Here is a 23,490-nt window from a genome sequence, read left to right as displayed (position 1 = left end):
GAAATAAAGATGTAAGAGGTTGTGGGAGGAGGCAGCAACCCGTTCTACACGGCCCACTGAGGCAGGCAGATAACATGACATCCAATTATTGCAATCTCCCTAAAGACCTGCAGGGAACCGCCTTTGGACACGTCGACTAATATTTAGGCAAATAATACGTTATAGTTAAAAATATTCCGCGACGAAAGCACCAATACGAAACAATTTATAGTATTCTCAAAAAAAAAAAGAAAAATCTGTTTTTATAATAGATAAAATAAAAATTTGTCAAAATATTCTTTTACTTAAAAATTTACATGATAAATAATTATTAAGATTAGCGAGAATCAGAATTATTTTAAATCGTTCAGTACACCAAAAACAATAAGTTCTAAAGGTTATAATTTAATCATCTGACGCACGATCAAAAAATCACTTACAAATTGCGATCGAATCAAAGTTTGCAGCCTCATTCACCTTGTCTACAAAAAATTTAAGTGCTTCTGGAACACGAAGAGAGGACTTCGGTCATCAGACAATAAATGCGTAGTTGGGTTTTCATCCCTACATATAACGAACACACTCCCAGAAGACCGAGAGAGCTTTGTTTGTTGTTTACTTCACTCGCTCGTAAGTAATACGATAATTGTTTATTCATGCCGAGCTCTCTTCTAATCGCGTGTGTTTGTTTACAACCATGCTGTCATTAGTTGTATTTCATTTAATACTTTACCTAACATTGCTAAACAAACATATCTTATTTGAGTGTACTGAAATTTAGATTTCTAAGTACACAATATTATTTCAATACCAAATAAAGCGTTCACATATATTATGAGGTTTAAGTAATGTGATAGACTCACGGCTTAATGATATATTAAGCGGAGCTTTCACTTCGATGTCTGTCTTGTACATTGGACGCGTTGCCCACCTCCGGCGTGAAGGGGGTCAAGTGTCGGTCGGTAATGAGGAAAAATGTGGTCTCTACCTAATGTCGCTCAGTGCAATTGGATCGAATGGCGATTCATGGAAATTGCTTTTATTTTAGTATAGGGTTAAGTCTCAAAGCTACCTTTATTACAAGAACTGTATTGTATCTTTATAATAAAGATACACCTGTTCTATTTATAAGAATTTTTACGTGTTGTTCAGGTTAAGCATAGCTGTGCAATCATCCACGAAAGCATCAGAATTGATTCATTTCACCTGTTAAGACAGCAATATCATATATGTATATAATATGTAGACACATATAATATAGATTAGAGTTTTGGTCGGCTTGAAAAATCAACTTTCTTTCCAACCTACAGTTTTCTGCTACGCCGTAGCGCATCTATATGCTACGTGAACAAGACGGTAGCCACGACATAAATACTGCATTTTACCACTTTTTGTATTTCAGGAAAATTCAAAACCTTCCTCTCGTTTTGTATTGTGTCGAAAATGACTATTATTATTTTATTATATACGTTAAAACTAAACTTCAGCGACAGTGAGAAGGAAATCTTACACATTCCTAAGTAGAACAAAATCAGGGTGTACCTGTCTAACAAGAATTTCGACATCGACACGTCGTAAAGCCCAATTTTATCAAAACTGTTGTACGTATTGAGCTTGTTTAAGACCATAAAAAGCACAACTTCGTCCGGAATATATCACGCCATAAAATAATTTTCAGTACAATAAAGGCAACACATTTCATCAGAGCGCCGTGTAAATCTACGTAATAATCGTTAAAATGTTCCCGAAGGTAAATGAAACGGCTGAACACAGCAAAGAGATATTACTAATTATGTTTAGATCTTCCTTCTTTTTTAAATATGACGTTCATTTGGGTTGAACACAGGCATGTGCATGTCCGTGCCATCTTTTTGTTGTCAATTACTTAAAATGTTATCAATCGGCTTTCCAATCGCAATCAAAATATTTTTAATCATGTAGGTAACTTATATACACATATATATTCTTAAGGGCGTAGAACTGGCAGAAACTCTGCTCCAATTCACGCACACACACACAGTTGTTATTTAATACAATAATAATAAATTTTCGAAGAGTTTATTTGACGTAAGATACCACAAGTTGTATGTCGAGGCCACAGCATTTGCCCGCCTCCTGCCGAGTCCATTAGCATTTTAATAGGTCGTCACGGAGCTGACTGCACCCGCTCTCTTTGATAACATCTCATCAACCAGACCATTAATATTATCCTGAAACCGCTTCTGTACGATAGACCGATTCTAAATTGGGTTAAGCGCAATCTGGACATGAGTAAATAAAAAGAAAGCTAATTAAAACCACTGTGAAAGTACAACGGCCGACCTTGGCGTGGAATAGGAAAGGCTGAATACTCAGGGATGAATAAGTAACGAGGACCTTGGGAAGGCGGCTGGCGCTGTGCCAGCACCCGAATACACGATCGTCCTTCGTCGGTATCGATCTTGTATATGTTGTTTCGTCGCATTAGGTCACATGGGCCTATTTCATTCATAATATAAAACTTCACGGACCTAAATGTGATTCGCGGCAAACATTTAACGTTATTACGCATTACGTTTTAATGAATTACATAAGGTTCACGCTACATAAGTAACAACCGTACAACGGTGGGTTCACATTTATTTCGCTATTTGAACTCTCTGGCAAATAAAATATGTAAATATAATTGAAGTTGAATGGGGGCACTCGCAAAACAGCAGAATTGTATTTACAGACGTGAGCGAGCACGTAGACCTTTACGTGCTACGAGTTCTAATACTGACACACTACGAAATAATTATTAATTTCAATGACTTTGTGGCCCTCGCAACCGAAAAGCTAATAACGATGATTCCACATCAATTGTAGTGGAAATATTTACTTTTCATTACCGCCACGGTGGCATCGGTATTTTCTTTTGTAAACTTTACTTAGTTTATTTTAGTTCATCACATCTGAAAGCTGTGTGAGTTGGCAAATTTAGTGTAATAGTGATATTTAATAAAGAAAAAGATATCAAAAAGTATCTCTTGGCGAACTTATAAGTTATATGGGTAAATAGAAGAAAAATATCAACATCCATCGGACAAATTAGTGACAAAGCTATTTCTAGTAGAGAGAGAGAGACGTTAGAAAGTTAATCTCGGCCGAGCCGTCTTAGGCCTTATTTGTGTGTTGATAGATTAACTGTTTTGTTTAAAAACAAAAATGTTCTTAAATTGTTGCCAGTAATTCAAAGCTACTCTCGTGTCAGTACGCCCGGGTCATTTGCGAGGGATTTCCGATCCAAGCTGGCAGAATCTAATGAACGGTTCGTTTTATTCAATAAAACCTTATGGTTTATTCAAAAGCATTATACGTTGCATAACGTAGAAATTATCGGTCGTTCAAATAATAATTATCGTTTACGAAACCTCTTTGGTATTATCTTTTTCAATTAACTTAGTTACAGCTATGTCAAGTAGTAAAGCGGGCTAACTAAAGCGCAGATGAAACAATAAATATGCTGATTCAGTATTTGTAGATAAACAATGTTAATTAGAATTAATAATGAGCAATACACTTTCAAAGGTGACATATTTACAATACCTTTTGCGATAAGCGGTAATACAATGTGAATGAGTATATCAATAAGCGGGCCGATAAGGACCTGATAACATTGGCTGTTGCCGAAAACACTTATCATTACTAAATCATAATGCCAAAATATGGAAGCACTCTACTTTTCGTGAAATGAGTTACCAAAGGTTGCTAGCTTAGGTGGCTAACTCAACATGTGCGTGTTAGTACAAAGGCTGTATTGTTGGCAATCGAGAGAGCCTCGTCTGCCAAATCGTCGCATCTCGCCTTGGCATTGTCATTTACCTCTAAAACACTCTCGCTACATCGCGTCGTAGCCGTAGTACTACGAACTTGGTAGAAGCTACATGCAAGTAAATTTTTCTGACGGTGCAAAATAAAAGTATTCGTATTAGTAAGATAACTAAAATATTACTTTTTATTAAGGTGAGGCAGAAACGCTTTAGACGTAAAGCAACTACATATAACGTATACGTTCCACGTGCACGTGCGACTTTTAACAAGACGACAGTAATGTATCTGATTATACAATGTTCGCGACCTGGAGCAACAAATCGATAAGAAATAAGTAGGAAGTTTTTTGCAAGTCACATTTCACCAAAGGATCATATAAACGGCTATTAGCACGTTTTACGAGGGTTCCGCAGATACCGGGCGTCATAAAGTTTGTACGTCAGTCAATAAGATAACTGGATCTGCGAGTTAACCTTTTTTATAGGCTTTCCATTCAATAGACGCCGTAGTCTTACAAAAAAAGCCAAAGCTATATGGAAATGTTAGCTTATTAAAGCAAATAGACCAATTGCAATGTTTACTAACGAACATTATGGGAGCCGTAAAGTTTTGCACGTTCACCACAGCAACAGCCTACGCAGTTGGCGTTAGCCCAACCAGTTCTTTTACTTACGAGACTTTTATGAAATCCCCAGTGACAACTTACCTGAAAGAAAGAAAAAAGATTAAGGATAATGTTGTGTTGTATAGTAGTGAGAATGGTGCGAGAAAATAATGTTCTGTTTTATATTCCTGTGTGTCTCCGACGCAACGGAAAGATTTTTGGTAAAATATCTTATTCCCTAGGTCCATCAATTACGTTCGAACGAAACAAGTGGCTCGGTTTTCGGCCGCCCTCGTATATTTCTGTCAAAATAAATAAGTGTATCCCTGGTCGGTGGCTTATTAATTGTTGAAATGGCCCCTTCGTCGTCGTCCCGCGGAATCTCCCTTCTAGTTGGCAAAAGTTGTGTTGTCCTACAAAGCAATCTTTCGGAATGGCGCTGTGCCAGCCGTGTCAATGTCAGGAGAACACTTTCACACGCACCCTGCTCCAGGATATTTTCACTTATTGGCCTTGTAATACAAGTTTGCGATTTACCCACTCCGTCTATCACTCAAGTGCAAAATAAATAAACAAAGGTAGAGAAATGTATAACTAAACAAACTACATAAATGTGAATAACACGCGGACATTAAAAAACAACAATACCCTAAATTTATTATTGTTTACTTTGCTTTATTAAAAAAGACTGACGAACAAACTTTAACCCGTCGACGTTCGTTATTAAGTAGGCCCTACCTCTAGAACTCTTGAACCCTCTTAGCGGCTTAAAAAATCTCATTAAACAGTGAAAATGAATTTTAAACTCTCATTACGCTCTGCTTTAGAGCTTTGAAATAATCTGCAAGCGCGCAGAGACGACGCTAACGATAGGGCAACATAACTGATTAAAAACAAACTTTCCCCTTTACACCATTACGAAAAGCGACCTTTGCAATATACGGCGACGGCCGCAAAGGCGGCTAAACTCCGATCCAAGCACATCAAGCAGTCTGGTGTGGAGCGTCGAATCGAAACCACGTATTTGCCCTCGCTCTTAATTCCGGGGAAGAAGACACGAAGTTTAAGTGCTAGCTGGCCACTGGTAGTGTTCATTAAAAGTGTATTGTGTATTATAGTGCGCGGCGGTTTTACAAATGGAAACAGCGTTGTGGTAAATATTGACACAATAGCTCAACGGGTTTCGGATTAGTGGCGACGACCATCTCGATGCTATTTACTATCTCAAAAGCGTTTATCAAACTCATTATACATTTTCTTTGAAATATTACACCTTAAAAGTTATTCCAACAAAGACTGAGAAATCTGAGCGAGCTTTAATGTTTGACAAAGTTTTTTGCCACGAACCGGTCGCGTTGCATAGAGATGGAAATTAAATTGGTCTTTTAGAAATAATTTGAAGCTTCCCTGAGCGCCCTTACGTAAGCATCCAGTGCCAACCCCGCCTCAACTTATGTAACCGAACCGTTTCCACTCTCATTTTTCCTATTTCAATTCTCACTAACAAAATGAATAATGTTATTCTCATTTCCACGTTACAACTAGAAGTTTAAGTAAAGATATTAATTTTTCGAACAAAGGTTAGGTTGACCTTGAATATGGTATTATTATCAAGGTCCGGAGCGCACGCCGCGCATCAAACTAAATTAAGAGCAAATTTTGATCGGGCTTAACGTGCAAATATCCGCCGACACCAGAGGCACGTTCCTCTATAATTGAATGCAAGGCGCTCGATAATCAATATCTCCCAAAAGGGGAGCTTTAACGTATTTATATAACACAAACAGATAGTGTTTGCTGCCTTTAAATAACTGCAACGAGAGCAGACCGATACATGTTGAAAATCCATCAACGTCGGTCAGCTGTAAAGAAATTGATTGCGATATCAATACGAAAGGGACACAGTAGGAGGCTGCCGGTGACATGACAACAACATTCCCTACTAATATGAATCTTTAATATTAGATACAAAGAATTTTTTTTTTACACGGCGTTGTTTAAGAAAATTTGGTTTGATTGATCGATTGATGTTAGCTAGAGGAAAATACGCAAGCAGGAATCTAAGCAGCTTATCGTCACTTTAGTCATATTACAGTTAGAATTTAAATTTCACTCGGATTCGGCATCTTTGTGTTGCTGACTCAAAAGTGGCTCCTAACAAATAAAGTTGTCTTTAATTGCTATTGTTTCAATTAATTAATGAAACGATTTCAATGGCAAATATATTTTAGATTGGTATAAATGACTCAAGTCGTAGTTGGGCTAAATAATGCCTCAGATTAGTCGCGTTTAACGATAGGCGGCAACGAAGAAACGATAGATAATTACGTTACACTCGAGTAATTAAAACAATTTTTTAAGTGAAGTGAAATTTGAAACATAAATATCCTATTCAATAGTTTTTCGAACACAAACCCAACGAGAAGAACGACTAGTAGTAAAAATATATAGCTTTTCAAGTCGTTTTATGTTATGTCGCAGTGGGACAACATATTTTTACGATGACATCTTCCATACAACAATTTACTAAACAGTACTTTAGTTATTTAGAAGAAATTACGATTGAACATCGGCGCGGCATATTGATGAGCAAGAGGCTTGTACAGACTTATTTTGCTTATCGAAACTTTGCATATCTACTGTTTCAACTGAGGTACCACTGTCTTTTTTCATCACAGCAAAAAAAACATTTGAAGAAAGTACGATTTTTCTAAATTATAGAAATTCTCATAAATGCGCTTCTTGTTGGACCGTACGGGGCCTCGATAGTTTCACTTTAATAGACAATTTTCACGTTTCCATTGATTCTTCTCGGAAGCTGGAAATTGTACACTCTTCGAGATTGTTAAACTTGTCTGCGATTCCAGGCGCGAGCCTTGTTCAAAATGAGCGGAGGCCGACAGGAGCGGTGATGGCATGGACTGGGCAACGGGCAATGACAGCGCGGCCGTCGGCAACTCGACGGAGCCGATTCCGCCCGATCTCTACAATTACTGGGCGTGGAGCATCGTGGACGGTGCGCTAATGGTGCTCATCATCAGTGGCAACACGCTCACCGTCTTGGCTGTCACTACGAGCCGTCGCCTGTCGTCGCTCGTGTCCAACCAGTTCGTGCTGAACCTTGCCGTGTCGGACCTCATGGTGGGCCTCACGCTCCCCTACCACCTCGTCTTTTATCTCAACGACGACTTCGGCAAGATCAAGTGGTCCTGCCTGATGCGCTTCATCCTGATAATACTCGCCTGCCTCGCTTCAATTTACAACATCATAGCTATCGCCGTGGACAGGTGTGGATAAGTCAGACGCCTAATCGTTTTATCACTATAATCGAGTGTTTTTATCTTTTAGTTTAAAGTAATGGTTCATTTGCGGTCGTAGGTACATAGCCATAGTGCACCCGTTGCACTACAGCCGCTACATGACCAAGGCTGTGACGCGCCTACTCATGAGCACGACATGGTCCGTGGCGGTATGCATCAGCTGCGTGCCCGTCTTCTGGAACGACTGGGCAGATGGCGTTGCGTGCGAAATGAACGTGGTAAGAATTAAAATAATATTGTATAGATTAACGAGGTTCATCAACACACTTACAATTTGTACGACAAGCTCTGTTGTCCGCCGATAGTGGAGCTTGCTATCGGTCAACAATGTATTTTATTTCCGGGGGATATCGAAGAGCTAGAAAACACATATCTCTCTTGAAATAAAAATAAAATAAAATATGTTTATTATGGAACATAAGATACATGTATCACTTATTCCACGTCATTAAATTTGAAGGCATCCCTACTCATCGGCAAAGAAGCTTGCTTCGTGCACTAGGTGTATTCACATTATACGTTGCTTTTGATTGGTCAACACGTTTTCTTCCAAGCACGGAGGCCTCGACACGAACAATACGGAAATTTAAATAGCTATCGTAAAAGAAAAGTGACGATATTTTTTTTGTATGTAAAACTTACTAACTTAAGAAATACAAATGGTACGACAATTTGATCCCTATCGTTAGCGTAAATAGCGAGTGTTCGTGATATTTGACGAAACATATAAAGCTTACGTTTCCTAGAAAAGCGGTGCCGTTATCCAACGGCCGTAATGTAACGTTGGGTGACGTCACCCATACGTTGTCTATAAATAACATCAGAGTAGGTTTTCTAGAGAACGTTGAGTATCACCGTAAAGTGGTGCAGTCATTTTCATGACGGCCGTCATAGCGGTTCAACGTTTTTCGCGTGTAGCGGTGCCCATATTTAATTAATACCATGAGGGGAAACGTGACTTGGACGAGCGAAAATGGTGTTTTTTTTTGCATTATGTTAAAAAGTTATCAACAACCGTAAAAAATGACGGCTGTCAGTTAACGGCACCGATTTTCTACGAAACCTAAGCTTTTAGCAATACAATCTGTCACTCCGCTTGACAAATCGCGATCAAATGTAAGCAACTCAGAATTACAATTGAATTTCCGCTTTCTTTAGAGAAAAACTTTGCTACTTTTTAAAATAATCGTTTGCCTCTTCGAAATGATTGCATCAATTACAATCACACCGGGAACTCGTTTCCAACGCTAAATTCCTAGGGGAAACTCGTAGTACCAATCACCCAGCATTACATTATCAGTAACGGAGTTTTCCTCCCAGATCCCACTCACTTTGTGTACCTCGTCTTTTGTCTATTCTATTCGCAGTCCGTCCTCGTTTGATATCACTACGTTTACTAGAATGACGGACACGTGTTGTACAGGTGGTGCCGAAGACGTACACGACGAGCATCCTGACGCCAATGTTCTCGCTAATATGGATTGCGATGTTCGTGCTGTACTGGCGAATCTGGCGCGAGGCCGCCTGCCACGCGCGTCGCCTGCGCGCGAACGCGTGCTGTCCCGGCGCCGCCAACGACTGGAAGAGCATACAGGTGGCGCCCGCCTCGGACCCCGGCTCCGACCCCGCGTGCGACATCCGTCTTTGACCTAACTTATCGTTTCAGGTGGTGCTGCTCGTGTTGGGATCGTTCTCCGTGTGCTGGATGCCGTTCGTGGTCGTAGCGTGCGCGCAGACGCTGCCCGCGGTGCGTCTGCACAGCCCGGTCGCGTACCGGCTGACCTCGTCGCTGGCCATGTCGAACTCGGGTGTCAATCCTCTCATCTACGCGTGGAAGAACGCGGGCTTCAGAGCGGCCTTCGCCAGGCTGCTCAGGTGCAGACGGCCCGACGCATCGGAGTACCGAGGGTCCCCGGCGGCCGAGAGGAAGAGGGGCTCCGTGGCGCTTCGCGAAGGCTCCGTTAACGTTTCGACGCCGCCGGCGAGCCGAGCCGGCCGAAGGGCGCGCCTGCTACTGCCGGTCGGAGACGCCGTCGCGACCCGTTGCCGCGTCATCGAAAACGCGGGTTACGTGGACGGCGAGAGCTGCGAGCCCGCGCCCGTGCACGGGCCTGCGGAGCTCTAGTGCTCGAGTGAGGAACAATGTGGGAAACGCGAAACGCTTCTAACTCATAGTGCGCTCGGTCGCGCTAGGTGCCGACCCGTTATTTGAGCTCAATTTTCAAAATTTAATAGATTTTCTTCGAGATTAATGAATCGCGGAAGAGTTTTGTTAATATTAGAATATTTATTATAAGATTAATGAAAGAATAAAGTGATGACTTAGACGTTGGCCTTTTTTTCATATCCCGAATTAATCGAGCGGGGCTAGCGGGTGGGGAGAGCTCACCTCGAGGCCGGTGACGCCGAGAGCCGCTCGCAGGTTGGGCGTCATGCGGAAGGGCACCCTCTCGGGCACGCGCAGCGATTTGCCCTTCTCGAAACACACGTTGTAGTCGATGTGCACCACTTCACCCGTCGTCAGGTCCACTAACACGTTATCCAAATGTCGGTCGCCTGAATAAAAGTCCACTAATTATTATCATTAAACATCACTGTTAGACAGAAAAGGGAACTACATCCAGTGAATAACAAAAACAAGGATCTGAAGACAAATCCCCAGCATCCTAAACTTAACATAAAGTTACATTTCTGTATGACCGTTATCCCGACTTTTATCGACAAGAAAAACATGTAAAATATACGTACCTAAGCCAATGATATAACCGATGGTGCTCATCACGGCCATGGAGTGGGAGTAGCGACGAGTCATGTGCCACCACTGGTCGGGCGAGACGCTCCCGCACCACAGCTCCCTCCAGAGAAGGTCACGAGGAGTCTCTGCAGAGAGAGCGTCCAACACTTGCTTCAAAGTAGACGTGGGCCATTCCTTCCTGTTCTCCGGGGATATTCCAGCCTCTTTCAAAAGTGGATTGAGTTTTTTGTAAAACAATTCCGACGGCCTTAACACGTTCGCGGTCTTGTTAGTTTTAGACGTCAGCAGGGCGGCTTCTCTGTTCTGCCAGCGCTTATAGAGTGCAAAGAGTGGGGTGACGTTGTCCACCCAACTGATCAAGCCCGAGCGCGGTCCGAGCGGTATCACAGAGTAGTGACGGGCTCTGTACGTTTGGTTGTTGTTGTCTTCGCAGTCACGTGCCAACATCGTATTAGTAATAGACAATAGTTGCATTATTCTTTCGTCTAAATGAAGATCTTCGAGTCCTTTGAATAAGTATGTATATGCTTTTCCGTCGGATCCGTAGAAAACCAATTTCTTTGGCCTAGTTTTGGTGGGCAAAATAGCGACATTGTTTTCAATGCATTTGATAGTTATTCTCACTGTTCTTTGATTTGTGTGTAAGCCAGGCATCGTAATTACGGTATCCTTCAGTTCCGATAGAATAGGGCTTATATCCGACATTTTTAAGAAGTATGAAGTTCTTCTGTTGACTTTTTGTTGCAACTTTAATTGAAATTGCTTTAATGGTGCCCATGATTCTTGCGGTTTTTCCGGATTCGATGGATTCTTTACTTTATCAATAACTTCAACGATTGTAGCTTGAAATTTGGTTTGAAAAGATATCTCGTGTGGCGTCTCTGGTTTAACCGAAGTTATCTGATGAAGTTGTTCTAGCACAAAAACGATCGGTTCAAAAATAATACGATGCTTTTCCCGAATAAGCTTTTCCTTTTCTTCAGCTACTAAGTTAGCGTTGTTTTGTACTTTGACTATTTCGTTTTCTAATTGAGAAAGGCGTTTATTGAATTCGGAGTGGTGTTGTACCAGTGTACCTAAGCATAATTCATCCCAAAGTAAGTTGATTCGTTGCAGCTCTTTCACTAACAATTTAACCTGAAGTATAGTAGTGGGCGCTTGTTTCGCAAGCGTCTGTTCCATGTCCAAGAAACAAGAGTTCAACTCATTGTTAGATGTCTTGTCGCTGGCATTGTCCTCCATATCCAGATTATCTTCGTCACTCTCAACATCGTCATTTGAGAGATAAGATCGGGGAACGTGTAGTTCTGTTATGCTGTTTTGTTCATTTTCAACAGCTCCCACGACAGCTGGAAATGTAATGAGATGTGGAGTATCTTCCGCAAGGCGACAAAGCAAATCCGACACACATTTTCTAACGTAAGTTTCAGGATGATTTAGACGGGAAAACAATTGGGGAATAATGACCTTCCAGGGCTGTGTAGGGGTATTTGCAAGACCAGACTCGAGAACACTCTGCAGCTCCATAGCATGTTTTACTATCAACCGAAGTAATCTAAGTGTGGCATTGACTACAGCATTTTCTCCGCTGTGGTTAATATAGTCTGAGGCACAAATCAGTTGCAAAAATTTGAAATAAGCATCGGCTGAAAGTTCAAAGTAGGAAAACACTCTTTTTTGTGCTTGTCGCCAAATATCCACCAGAAGAGCCAAATGTTCCGGGAATGCATTATTTAAAGATGGTACAGTGCGCAACTGATTTTCAATCATCTCTGAAGTATTTATTTCGTTCCAATCAATGTCGTCTTCATCACAAGTAGCTTTCGTTTTAGATAATATTTCACAAACAGCCTCAAAATCTTGCGGCGAGCAACCAATCATTACGCTTTCAATTTGTAATTTATCATTGTCCGTTAATTGTTCTCCGGTTTTTGAGCTAAATTCAACCATCTTGCGACCCCATCTGAAACACCATGCGGCAAAATTTGCCCAAGCTTTTGCCAACCCAGGACATTGATTAACACCAAACTGCAACAGCTTTCCTACCGCCGAGTCTGAAATGGGTATTACATTTTCTGATATGTTGTTATCAACCAAGCCAATTTCTGGAAGAGCCGAAACCAATTTCGATAACGGTGAATCATTTTCTAAAACATTATCGTTTTCATTTTGAACCCATTTTGATAATGTCAACAACATTCTTGTAGCTTTCTCTCGAAGCTCGTAACTGTGTTCGCCAATTGCTAATCGCTGAGAAAAACTTAGAGCAATACTAGCACATAAATTAATGGCAGCTAATTTAGATTCTTCTTTAGCGTATGTAACTTTGCACAATTCAGTGAGAGCAGTGGCGTTATTTAAAGTCCAAATATCAATCTCGTAAATATTATGCGACATTACGAGTATTTCTGATAAATCTTCCAAGTTGTGTATGTTAAAGGAAAGTTGAAATGAGAGATTATTTCTAAAATGCTTTAACAATTCTTGCTTCGCCATTTTTAAATTAACATTCTTTCTTGCACTTTTTACAACATCTAATCTTAGACATTCATTGTAAAATATGTTTTCTTCGCTCATATTTAACTTCATAAAATATTGGTTCCACCACAAAACTTTAGTGAGATTTTTCATTTCAGTTCCATATCTGCATTCTTTGATGATTGACGGTTTAAATGGATTCACTACAGTTTTTCCAGATTTTAAACTTTGAAGCCCATGGTTAGCTAATTGAATAACAGCTATTTCCTTTAAGAAATTAATTGAATTATTTCTTGCAAATTCTTCTGTACTTGAATTAAGTAAGTTTTCACGCTCATTTAATAATGTATCGTATAAGTCATTATAGTCATCATGGAATATATTTATAGCCATTGTAGTCAGATCGGAATCTAATTTGCTAACTAAATCCTGATATGAGCAAGCATGTTTAGGTATTTCCTTAATTTCAAGATCCAAATTATTCCAGTCACAAAGGTTACCTTCAATATTTTCTTCGAACAATCTCAATATATTGTATTTATCACGGTCCATTTCATTATTTTTATCAACGGTATTCAACCATTCAGTCAGTTCTTCCCAGTTTTGTAAATTTTTGTAGCTATCTATAATATTCTCAGTTATAAATTTTCTCAACCTAGTGTCACTTGAAATTGAGAAATCACCATCAATTTTTTTAAGGTCATTAAACTTGTTGTAGTATTCGATAGCCATTTCATACCTACCATTGGCTTGTTCAGCTGCAGCTCGAAGCCATGATAGTTTTATATCAAAAGTTGTTTTTATCCATACATATAGCCCGTGCAATACCTCAGGCTCTTGTAACTTTATGAGTGCTTGTGCAAAGCTGATTACAATTGCTTCTATATCAATATTAGATTTGTTTATGGCATTTTCAAGTAACAGAGAAGCGTGGTAAATGGTAGCTCCATAATGCCCGGCATATAAGCTTACTGCCAAAGCTGCTGGTCTAACTCGGTTCTGCCATTCTCGGCAGGTCGGCCAATTAGTATGAAAAAATGTTTTGACGGGCTTTGCAACTGCGGGTAATACAGATGCCGTGCCTTCAGCTGCATTATATGTATATTTTTCTAAAAACATCATAAACTCGATAAACCACCGTGCTCGAGTTAACTCTACAAGAACCAAATTTAATATGGACTCAGCTCCGGCAACATATTTGTCTTCATGGGAAGATATTTCCCTTGCGACTCCTTTTAATGCACTTTCAATTTTTGTAAATGTCTCTTGGGGTTTTCCTAAAACTGTTCGCAGTTTAAGCGAAATACAAGTGTGTGCAGCTTCAGACAGAGCCCAACTGATACATATACCTGAGAAATTTGTGGCACTTTGTCGAAAAAATAAAAGATTTGTTTCCTCATTTTCACAAGACTGCAAAGGCCATGATAAGTTAAAAATTTCAAACAAAAATTGTTTATCATTATCTCTGACTGCCACCAGGCAATCAATTATCAATTTAAAGTGATGGTTAGGTAGTGTTGAAAATGATCCTTTCATAAGAAACTCCCTGAAAGAGTTAAATTTGGTATTACAGTTAATGACAGAAAAGCCTTCCTTGCGAGATGTATATAATTTCACAATTTGTTTGTCTAATTCTTGTTGCACTATATCCCACGGAAGCTGAAACAGCACATCCTGACAAAGTTTTGAAACAACTTTATTTCTATTGTCAAGGTGAAGTATACAGATCATCGTCAATGTTTTCAAAGGTATAACATTCCAGGTCAGGCTCCCGTTTCTAAGTAAGTAAAGGCAATTTTTGATAATTTGAAGTACCAGGTCATTGTCAAAACTATAAGCCAAGTTTAACATATTTTTTGTCAAAATGAGGAATTCTTTAGATAAGCTGACTATTGGTAAATATTTGTCTAATTGACAAAAAATATCTGAAATCCAATTAACAATAAGTAACAAAGTTTCTTTGTGAACCTGTTCATCTAGAACAATACTTAAAGTGTGTAGAATTATGCCTAAATGACCACAAGTTGGGCTGGTACTAGAAACGTCTCCCAAACTTAGCTTTGACAGCCCAAATAAATCATTAGTTCTTTGGTGAGTGTTTGTCACAAGATCACTGGAAGCTATGAAATGGTTATTTTTTTTGCAATGTGAATATAGCAAATAAAGTATAGAGTACTGCAGGGCTGGTCTGTCTTTTGTTAGTGTTATATTGTGAGGACACATCTTTATTGCCAGTAACTCTAAAATACTAGGTTGTAAGGCCCACATTCCAATAATCGAATTACTTGCATTTGCCAAATCTGATAAACACTGAAGATAAAATACTATGTTCCTTTCAGCGTCATCCTTATTCAATAATTCAGAGTACTCAACATTCACTATTTGTAACTCTGGAATTATAACTGAAATTGAATTTTGGATATCTGTCAAAACATATTTATAAGCTTCTTGAAGAAGTGGAATGTTCTTGAGGTTAAGTAGATAGCTATAAATTGTCAAGAGGTTTCTTAAAATCTGTATATTTTGTGTAAATCGCAATGGTTTCAACAGGGAGTCTGGGCCGATAGTTTGTGATATGAAATCTATAGGTAGATTTGATGAAATCTCCTTAATGGAGATTGATATAAGATTAATTACACTGAGGCAGATAATCTCTTCCAAATGCAAAAAATTTTTCATTTCACTTGATATTAAAGTGAACAAGGCAGGTGCACAAGCTGATGACTTAGTCTGTAAGAGGCCTAGTAATAGTGTAATACATTCATTGCCTGATAAGATTAAATCAGTTTCAGCTTCTGGTTTTAAGACTTTGGTTAATACCCGAAGAACCTTAGTTAAAGCATCAGAGATGAATGTCCAAGATACTGAATGAGACACAGTGGGACTTAGCAAAGATCCCAAACTCTTTACCACTGTGTTGAAAACATTGAAGAATGATCCAATTTTTTGCATGCATTCTTCAAGAGCAGTCTCTTCTTCTTTCTCACTTCTATTGTCTATCCCAGAGTATGCAAGCATGTCCTCAATAAATTGATTTAGTAAGTTGACTGAAAATCCAACATCTGCTTGCCAATGTCTGCTTAGTTTGAACAAGGACTGCAGAGCAAACTCTTTAATCTTCTTTGGTTGGCCATTGTCTACATGCCACCCCACCAGGATATCCACAGTATCAACAAAATGATTTGCAAAATATTCTGGATAGGAATTTGACAATACAATCATTGAATCAATTGCTGCCATAAAAACATCACAAGAATCAGTACCTTCTATGATCACCTGAAGTCTCTCTAATGCCATTTCAGCATGTTCTGTTAAGTTAGGAGTTTGCAGGTCCAACTGATAAGTTTCTAAGAATGATAGAGTTAAAAAATGCTTGATACAACTGTTGTGTACATTGTATGTAGAAGCAATCCAATCAAGATGTTTCCGAAAATCTGGTCCCATAACATAACCAATCCTGCCCAACACAGCAGCTGCACCCTTTTTAGTATCTATGCCCGGAGCATCATATAGGACATCTAACAGTGACTCAACTAATATATCATAAGATCTTCTAATATATCTAGCATTTTCTGGTAACATGACAGCCTCTTGAAGCTTACTGCATATTATAATCGATTTTTCCACATCCACTTCCGCACATAAACGACGTAATAGCTTAGATATACGGGGATCTTCAGGTAAATTTACAACCAGGTCTGACCGTTCATAAAATTTACTGTTCCCTTGAGGCCAAGTTTCATTATTCGTTGAAGCTAACGATTCGTGATATTTAAAGGGATTTTCATCACGTTCGCACCGTGGCGGGAAACCGCCACGACCTCTTGTCCCCCCTCTACCATAGCCACGAGAATGGCGAAATTCAGACACTCGACCTCGGGTTCGAAAGCGAATATCTCTCGGACCTCCGAAAGACGAGGAGGCATCATATAGCCCAACATAACCTCTGACATTATCATCCGCTGTGTTTTCATGTGTAATTTCTTCACGGTCAGGACCCTCGGAATCCTCAGATAACTTGAGGTTTTTAATTTTACTACTTGCAGTGGTAGATATCATCACTAGAATTTATAGTAATTTTGCCAATGTTATTACACATGGCCGTAAAATTGAATAAAGTTTATGAAGAAAAACTTTAATGAATACAAATCACAATTCACAATCGTTTTCATCACATTTCCACAGACTAATGCTAGAAACAAGAAACTAGATCAGCATTGCTAATGTAAAAAAATACAAAATTTACAGACTATGTAAATTTATTATTTTTCACCTTCAGTGAAGTAACGTAAGAGATATTTTATCTCTCCTCATACTCATCTATTTTATATGGAAGAGTCGAGTCGGGTTGGATTTAGAATTACGTTGCCCGAATTTGATGATACTGAGTATGTAGGTGTCTCGGGGGATCTTGATTGGAATACCATACCATATAAGTCTCCTTTATCACTCTTTCAATTAATACCTTAGGTTTTTTTTGTTTCTTTTTCTTCACAAACACAACCCGCATTGTTGGCTTGCGCGGTATAATAATCATTCTAGTCTATTACTGTAGACTAGGTTTGTTGGTTTCTCTCCCTCAGCAAATCGCCCCGACCATTGACCTAGTAACGAATAATTTTCAAGAAAGTGACCTATTCGATCGCACAGATTTTAAGATCTTTTGATTCGTTTAATCGTGAGCGATACACACATAGAACATAACACCGTGATCGCAAAGGATTTACTGTGCGCGTGTCCGTTTCCAGAAAATAATTTTTAGTTTCTCTAATGTCCAGGGTTCGTCGGATAATTGTTGAACCTGTGGGGTAACTTCCCATTTCCCATATGTGTTGTATGGTGGTACACTACATAGTACCTGCTTACATCTTTGCAACATACTATTGTCCCGTTTCCTGACAAATACGATAATTTTGATCCATGAGAGCATCATTATGAAATACGTACTGTAATTTTAGTTAAAACGTTAAAATTAGGAGGGCAACCATCAAATTCTTGTCGAGAGTGGCTTCTCTGTTTCCTACTGCGTTATTATAATACTCATTATTCTCTTTCGTGCATATTTAATAGTCTTTATCATACTATATTACTTACTATAGAGTATATATATGTACTCTATGATATACTGCAAACATTGCTTAATAACGCTAATAAAATTACACATGTATAAAGTGTAATAAATTGAGAGTAAGATTTTATGGCCTGGTTACACTGGTGACTGGTCTTTATTTATATTTCGTTTCCAAATCAAACAGTTTGGGGGCCTCATAGCCTAGCGGTCTTATTAAGTGGCAGCTAGGTGAGGGGTACTGGGTTCGAGGGCAAACTTTAATTTAATTTAAATTTGTTCTCGGCCTTTGGGAGGGTTGATCGGTACCGGGCGAGTGCCTAAACGAATTATAAAAAATCCTATACTTGACGCTTGGCTAATGCACAAATCGTGCCAGAGCCATAAAAAAAAAAATCAAACAGTCTTTAGTTTTTGGGTGCATACTGCATAAGTCATAACCTTAAACTTATATTTTGTTATTTAGTTCACTTGTGTCTATGCTGAATTACTTTGATATAGATTTTTCAAAGATAAGTTTGAATTTACTTTAGTCTCTTGATATTATTATAATTCCTAAACAATTTGGCTACAGTTATGAAATCTCGGTTCAGCTTTGATTTCAAAGGTATGTCATATTATATTCTATCCGTCTTTGTTTTCTGAATGTAAATCAAGTTTTTAAATCTTACGAGTTATCGTATTTTCCAGCTTTACAACTAAAGATAACTGATGCATCTACGAATCCTCACATGATATATATAAAGGAACATTTAGTGAGAGATCATACAGCAGACAAACCTTCGGGTCGTACATTATTTATTGTGAATGTACCACCATATGTTGACGAACAAAGCATTACCAATGCTTTCAAAGAAGCTGGAACTATTCAATCTGTCCACTTTTCTGAAAAACCTAACACAATTAATTCCAACACTGAAAAATTTACAGTGGACCCATGTAAGCCTTCTTTCAGAGTTTGTTACTTAGTATTTAAAAAAGTCGCTTATTTGCAGAATGCTTTAAAATTAAAGGAGCTACAACCAATGAACTTAGATGCACATATTGTTCTAGGAATAAATAAGTTCATACATGAGCATAATGAATCAGTTTTTAAGCCCATGGAACTTAAAAATAGAATTGAGATATTTATGAAAAGGTGTGATGAGAAAATTAAGAAAGAAATAGAGAAGGAAAAGCAATTGGAACAAGAAGATGATGAAGGTTGGATCACAGTTACCAAGAGAAGTAAGGTTCAAAGCTTTGCTCGTACTGAAAAAGTTGAAAATAAAATAATGGCTAAAGAGAATAAAAGTAAAAAAAAGAAAGAATTAACCAATTTCTACACATTTCAAATAAGAGAGTCTAAAATGAAACACATTGTTTCATTAAGACAGAAGTTTGATGAAGATAAAAAGAAGATTGCACAAATAAAACAAAGTAGAAGATTTACGCCATTTTAATTGGCAGTATAATAAAACATTAAAATTATAACATCTTGTTTCATCTGCATCTTTTAATGTATGGTTGCATTAATTTTGGATTTACTAAATTCGGTTCCAATTAACATTGTTTGTTATTAAAATTTGGTGGCCGTTCCAGTATTACGTAACCACTATAAGGGCAGGGGTCATTGATCATGAAACAGATTCAGAAATCTGAGGCCAAGATCTAAAGAGGTTGTAGCGCCACTGTTTTTTTGCTATTACCCATACATTGGCTATGTTTGAAAACTTTAAACACATTGATGTTTCCTGATGATTATTTGAAGTAGTTTGTTTTGAGGCAGTGTATCTAAGGAAGCTAGGAGATTACTTATGTTTCCATACACACAGTTATTTGCTAAAGCCACTTGGACTGCTTGCCCAATTCTATCCAAGCAATCCTGAAATTATGAAAAAAAATTATTCTTGTAGCTTATCACTGGAAAGCGGACATATGAGATACAATATGTAATCTGATATTTAAAAATAATGAGTATTAGCAATCTTGCTCCATATGAAAAAGAACATCAGTTACAAACAAAACTTCCTTACAAGTTAAATCTCATCATATTATTGCTGAGGAAGTTTTCAAGAAATTATTTGACACATGCTTTTTAAGGAGTTTTAAATACATACAAGATTAAACAGAAAATATCTAGATAAGATTATGTAGGTTAATTCTATTTTAACTGCCAAACATTAAGCTAGTTACACCTAAAACAATAAAGTTATTTAATTTCATATAACTTAATTGTATGAAGAGAAGGCTTTGTATCTTAGTAAAATTACAACCAATATAGTTTTTTATTAATGATATTATGTACATAGATAATAAAATACTGACCTGCAATTTTTTGTCATTCTGTAACTTGAAGCCTTTTTTCACAAGTTGGTGTGCATATGACTGAACCATTGGTGTCAAAGATACTAAATGTTGTGCATTAACTGACGCCGTGGGCAGATGAGATCTTTTTCCTGCTCGCAAGCTATTCAGAACTGCTAGGTGTAATTTTGTGTATAGTTCAGACTCTTTAATATAATTTGTTGTGTTTGGTTTTACTAAAAAAAACTATACTATAACATGTTATAGATTAACTAAACAAATATTTTACATATATTATTATAATATACCATGTGTTTCCCATTCTATTTTTATCTTCTTTATAGGCGGCTCTTCTTCCACAGTGTTTGCTGAGAGGAAAACAATGCTTTAACTTTCATATTAAATAATTGTGACACAGTATTTGACAAGACTGTCTCAAAGTATTGTGTTCATATTTGTATATCATTAGATATTACATATATTGATTATTATGTAGCGACTTAAATACTCACTGATAACCAGAGAATCAGCCAATGCCTACAGTTTTACTTACTATCTTGTACGTAGAGAGAAGCGAGAGCACACCAGTGTATTAAACCTGCCAGTGGTGTGACAACTGCCATGGGAATTGCACCAACCGGCAGAGCTGCTGGGTTCAACTGAGCTGACATACATAAAGTTGGGTTTGAGTACACCTAGAAAATAACACTTGTTTCTTCATAAAAACTGGGATTTTACATTTTAAAATACATTTATTATATTTTAACCACTTTACATATTAATTAACTAGTTGTACCCTACTGCTAAATTTGTTGTAAAAATAGTATAATGTAGCCCTAAATATATGAACTATCTGGAATTTTGCATATAAAACCAAACAATACTATAATAATGGCCAATACTATGTTAGGTTAAAGACAGCACTTTTCTAGGTATTGATCTGTCATACTAGCATCAAGAATTTTATATTTTCAAAGAACTCACCCATGACGTAATAACTTCTAGTAAATTCTTTGGTGGCATTTTACTTGCACCTTGACTGTCACACATATACAAGTCTGTAACTGCTGTTATAAAGTTTGATACAAACTGAGGTGCAGTTATTGCTAATGATTTTAAATAATTCTGATTAGTTGTATTTAGGTAAAAATGATCTTGTATTACACTTTGAGCCAACTTCAGTGATTGTGGTGATGAACAGCCCATTTGTTGAAGCCATACGCCTAAAGCAAGCAATACCTAGAATACATGAGAAGTTTGAAATTATTTTGTTATATACCTAAGGTAATTCATAAAGCATTTACGTATGTTATGGCTTACGGGTGTACAAGAAGCTGAGACAGCCATACTTGCTAGGATACTAAGAATCTTTAATTTTCTTTGACTTTCCATGCTGCCAAAAAGTGATAAAAATATTGTGTTCTTTGTAGTTTCATTATTACAAGTTGATATGTATTCACTAAGTATATCAATAAGTTGAAGCTCCTGTAAAGGATTGAGACCATTTCCACGTCGGACGCCGCGACGGTCGACTTCACAAAATATAAATTCAGAAGTTATATCCATGGCTATGTCTTGCTGTTTACTAGAGGGTGCGGAACGTCCTATCAGAAGTTGTTCTGAAATGATACGAAATTATATACAAAAATTCAATTATATGAAAAAATATAATAAATAATGATAATATACCCATTTTGAGCAGCGCTTCTTTTGCACAGGCAGGATATTCAAACTTTCGTAACGCATGTTTAAGATCAGATGCTGACATTTTTTATTAGACAAATCAGCACAAATATACAATTTAAAGACATTAATATAACAAAGCTATGTAATAGTTCATTTGCTGTGAATTGTGATCTTTCATCTCAGTTGTTGTAATGATATTTAATATTATTTGTTATCGTTTCAAAGAATTAGAACTACAGCATAGATAAGAAATCGTGTGAACAGAATGGACACATATGACCATTGACTTTGACCATAGTATATATAGTGCGTTTTCCAATTACAGCACTAGAGCGCATTATGCGGCATAATGCTCAACGTTGAATGTTCCATCTACAGCAACGCTTCGCACAATTGAGCACTCTCGAAACGAATGCTCTCTCGTGCTTCTCGCAATAAATACCAACACAGTGACAGAAAATTGACCAGTGTTTTTCATTAAGTTGGTATTTATCGAAATTTTCGTTAGTAAATATTATTATTTATTGTTGAAAATTTGTAAGGCTTTCGTTTCGTCGTAGATTTTATAAAGTTCTAAAGAAAATAATTAAAGTTATTTCAAACTGCTAAAAAAATAAACTTAAGTATGGATGAAGGTATAAATAGTTACTTTTTTTATATTCCACATTTAAAATATGAATACAATTTTATTTTAAAATTCGGATCTGTAAACAAATTTATTTTACAGGATTATACTTTTGTAAACATTGCAATGGTTTTGAAAAAGTATATAATTTTTTTTGAAATAATTAAAAAAAAATGTAAATGATGTAAACTTCTTACATGAAACTATATATTTTACTGTTAATTTAGCTTGTTAAAACCTTATATTCTTTAAAGGTTTTCTCTTATTTCAGTAAAAAAATGTTAATGAAATAATTTGATTATTAAAATAAGCGTAAAAAGTTTTCAAGCAATTATTATTGTTAACCACATTATTTATACATTAATGAGGTTGCTAACTCTATTCAGAAATTTTTTTTTTTCAACACTGACTAAGCGCACTCTGCTGATGCATTTGAAAACTAATTCACGTTCCAATTTAGCTTCAGCATTATGCGGCATTGTGCGGCACTGAGTCGCATTATGCTCTGTAATTGGAAAACGCACATAGAAGCCAAACATCATAGTGTGTATTTAAATAGGGGATTTACATCTTAAGCTAAATATTATTATCTTATTGATATCAATGATTATTGTAAAATAAAGTAAGAAGACGGTGTAAATCAAACTAAATCTTTGGTTTTACAGCGCGTGGTAGAGGTGTGGAAAACACACCATCATTCGATGTGCCCTCAGCTACCATTCACATTTCACCGTATAGTAGTAGTGGAAACACCCACAAAGAAAACTAAAAGTATCAAAACCACTCAGTCCAACTTACTGGTCAAGTCTACCTCGCTCATTAAAATTAAAGATTTAGTTTGCTTTACACGTTCTTCCTTTGTTTTAAAACAATATTTCTCGCTCGGGACGAGGTGTC

The 23,490-nt window shown here is 37.5% G+C and overlaps 3 protein-coding genes across 3 annotated transcripts; 2 read left to right on the top strand and 1 right to left on the bottom strand.

Annotated features, from left to right (window-relative positions):
- The first annotated feature begins 4,569 nt into the window (after positions 1-4,569).
- Positions 4,570-10,022, top strand: LOC125057371 (octopamine receptor 1). Its single transcript, XM_047661026.1, has 5 exons — positions 4,570-5,528; positions 7,243-7,662; positions 7,754-7,913; positions 9,119-9,289; positions 9,362-10,022. The coding sequence occupies exons 2-5, from the start codon at positions 7,292-7,294 to the stop codon at positions 9,818-9,820; spliced, it is 1,161 nt and encodes a 386-aa protein (XP_047516982.1). The 5' UTR covers positions 4,570-5,528; positions 7,243-7,291; the 3' UTR covers positions 9,821-10,022.
- An 8,377-nt stretch (positions 10,023-18,399) lies between these two features.
- Positions 18,400-19,469, top strand: LOC125057262 (ribosomal RNA-processing protein 7 homolog A). The gene is made up of 2 exons (XM_047660846.1): positions 18,400-18,603; positions 18,687-19,469. Exons 1-2 carry the CDS (start codon positions 18,573-18,575, stop codon positions 19,436-19,438), a joined length of 783 nt encoding a protein of 260 aa, XP_047516802.1. The 5' UTR covers positions 18,400-18,572; the 3' UTR covers positions 19,439-19,469.
- LOC125057261 (uncharacterized protein C7orf26) lies at positions 19,420-22,225 on the bottom strand. Its single transcript, XM_047660845.1, has 7 exons — positions 21,972-22,225; positions 21,603-21,901; positions 21,267-21,521; positions 20,836-20,977; positions 20,591-20,650; positions 20,304-20,518; positions 19,420-19,860 (listed from the first exon to the last, which is right to left on the bottom strand). The coding sequence occupies exons 1-7, from the start codon at positions 22,048-22,050 to the stop codon at positions 19,711-19,713; spliced, it is 1,200 nt and encodes a 399-aa protein (XP_047516801.1). The 5' UTR covers positions 22,051-22,225; the 3' UTR covers positions 19,420-19,710.
- Between the last annotated feature and the right edge of the window lie 1,265 nt (positions 22,226-23,490).

The sequence above is a fragment of the Pieris napi genome, chromosome 16, assembly GCF_905475465.1.
Source record: "Pieris napi chromosome 16, ilPieNapi1.2, whole genome shotgun sequence".
Lineage (NCBI taxonomy): Eukaryota > Metazoa > Arthropoda > Insecta > Lepidoptera > Pieridae > Pieris > Pieris napi.
The sequence above is the reverse complement of the archived record's forward strand: the minus strand, read 5'-3'. Positions and strand labels throughout refer to the sequence as shown.

Excerpts from the sequence above, each read along its gene's own strand:
- LOC125057262 (XM_047660846.1), top strand. The coding sequence starts at position 18,573 with ATGAAATCTCGGTTCAGCTTTGATTTCAAAG. Across the intron at positions 18,604-18,686 it reads GTTCAGCTTTGATTTCAAAG|CTTTACAACTAAAGATAACT; the intron begins GTATGTCATATT and ends CGTATTTTCCAG.
- LOC125057371 (XM_047661026.1), top strand. The coding sequence starts at position 7,292 with ATGGACTGGGCAACGGGCAATGACAGCGCGGCCGTCGGCAACTCGACG. Across the intron at positions 7,663-7,753 it reads ATAGCTATCGCCGTGGACAG|GTACATAGCCATAGTGCACC; the intron begins GTGTGGATAAGT and ends TTGCGGTCGTAG. Across the intron at positions 9,290-9,361 it reads ACGACTGGAAGAGCATACAG|GTGGTGCTGCTCGTGTTGGG; the intron begins GTGGCGCCCGCC and ends TTATCGTTTCAG.
- LOC125057261 (XM_047660845.1), bottom strand. The coding sequence starts at position 22,050 with ATGTCAGCATCTGATCTTAAACATGCGTTACGAAAGTTTGAATATCCT. Across the intron at positions 21,902-21,971 it reads AGAAGCGCTGCTCAAAATGG|AACAACTTCTGATAGGACGT; the intron begins GTATATTATCAT and ends GTATCATTTCAG. Across the intron at positions 19,861-20,303 it reads AGAATGACAAAAAATTGCAG|GATTGCTTGGATAGAATTGG; the intron begins GTCAGTATTTTA and ends TCATAATTTCAG.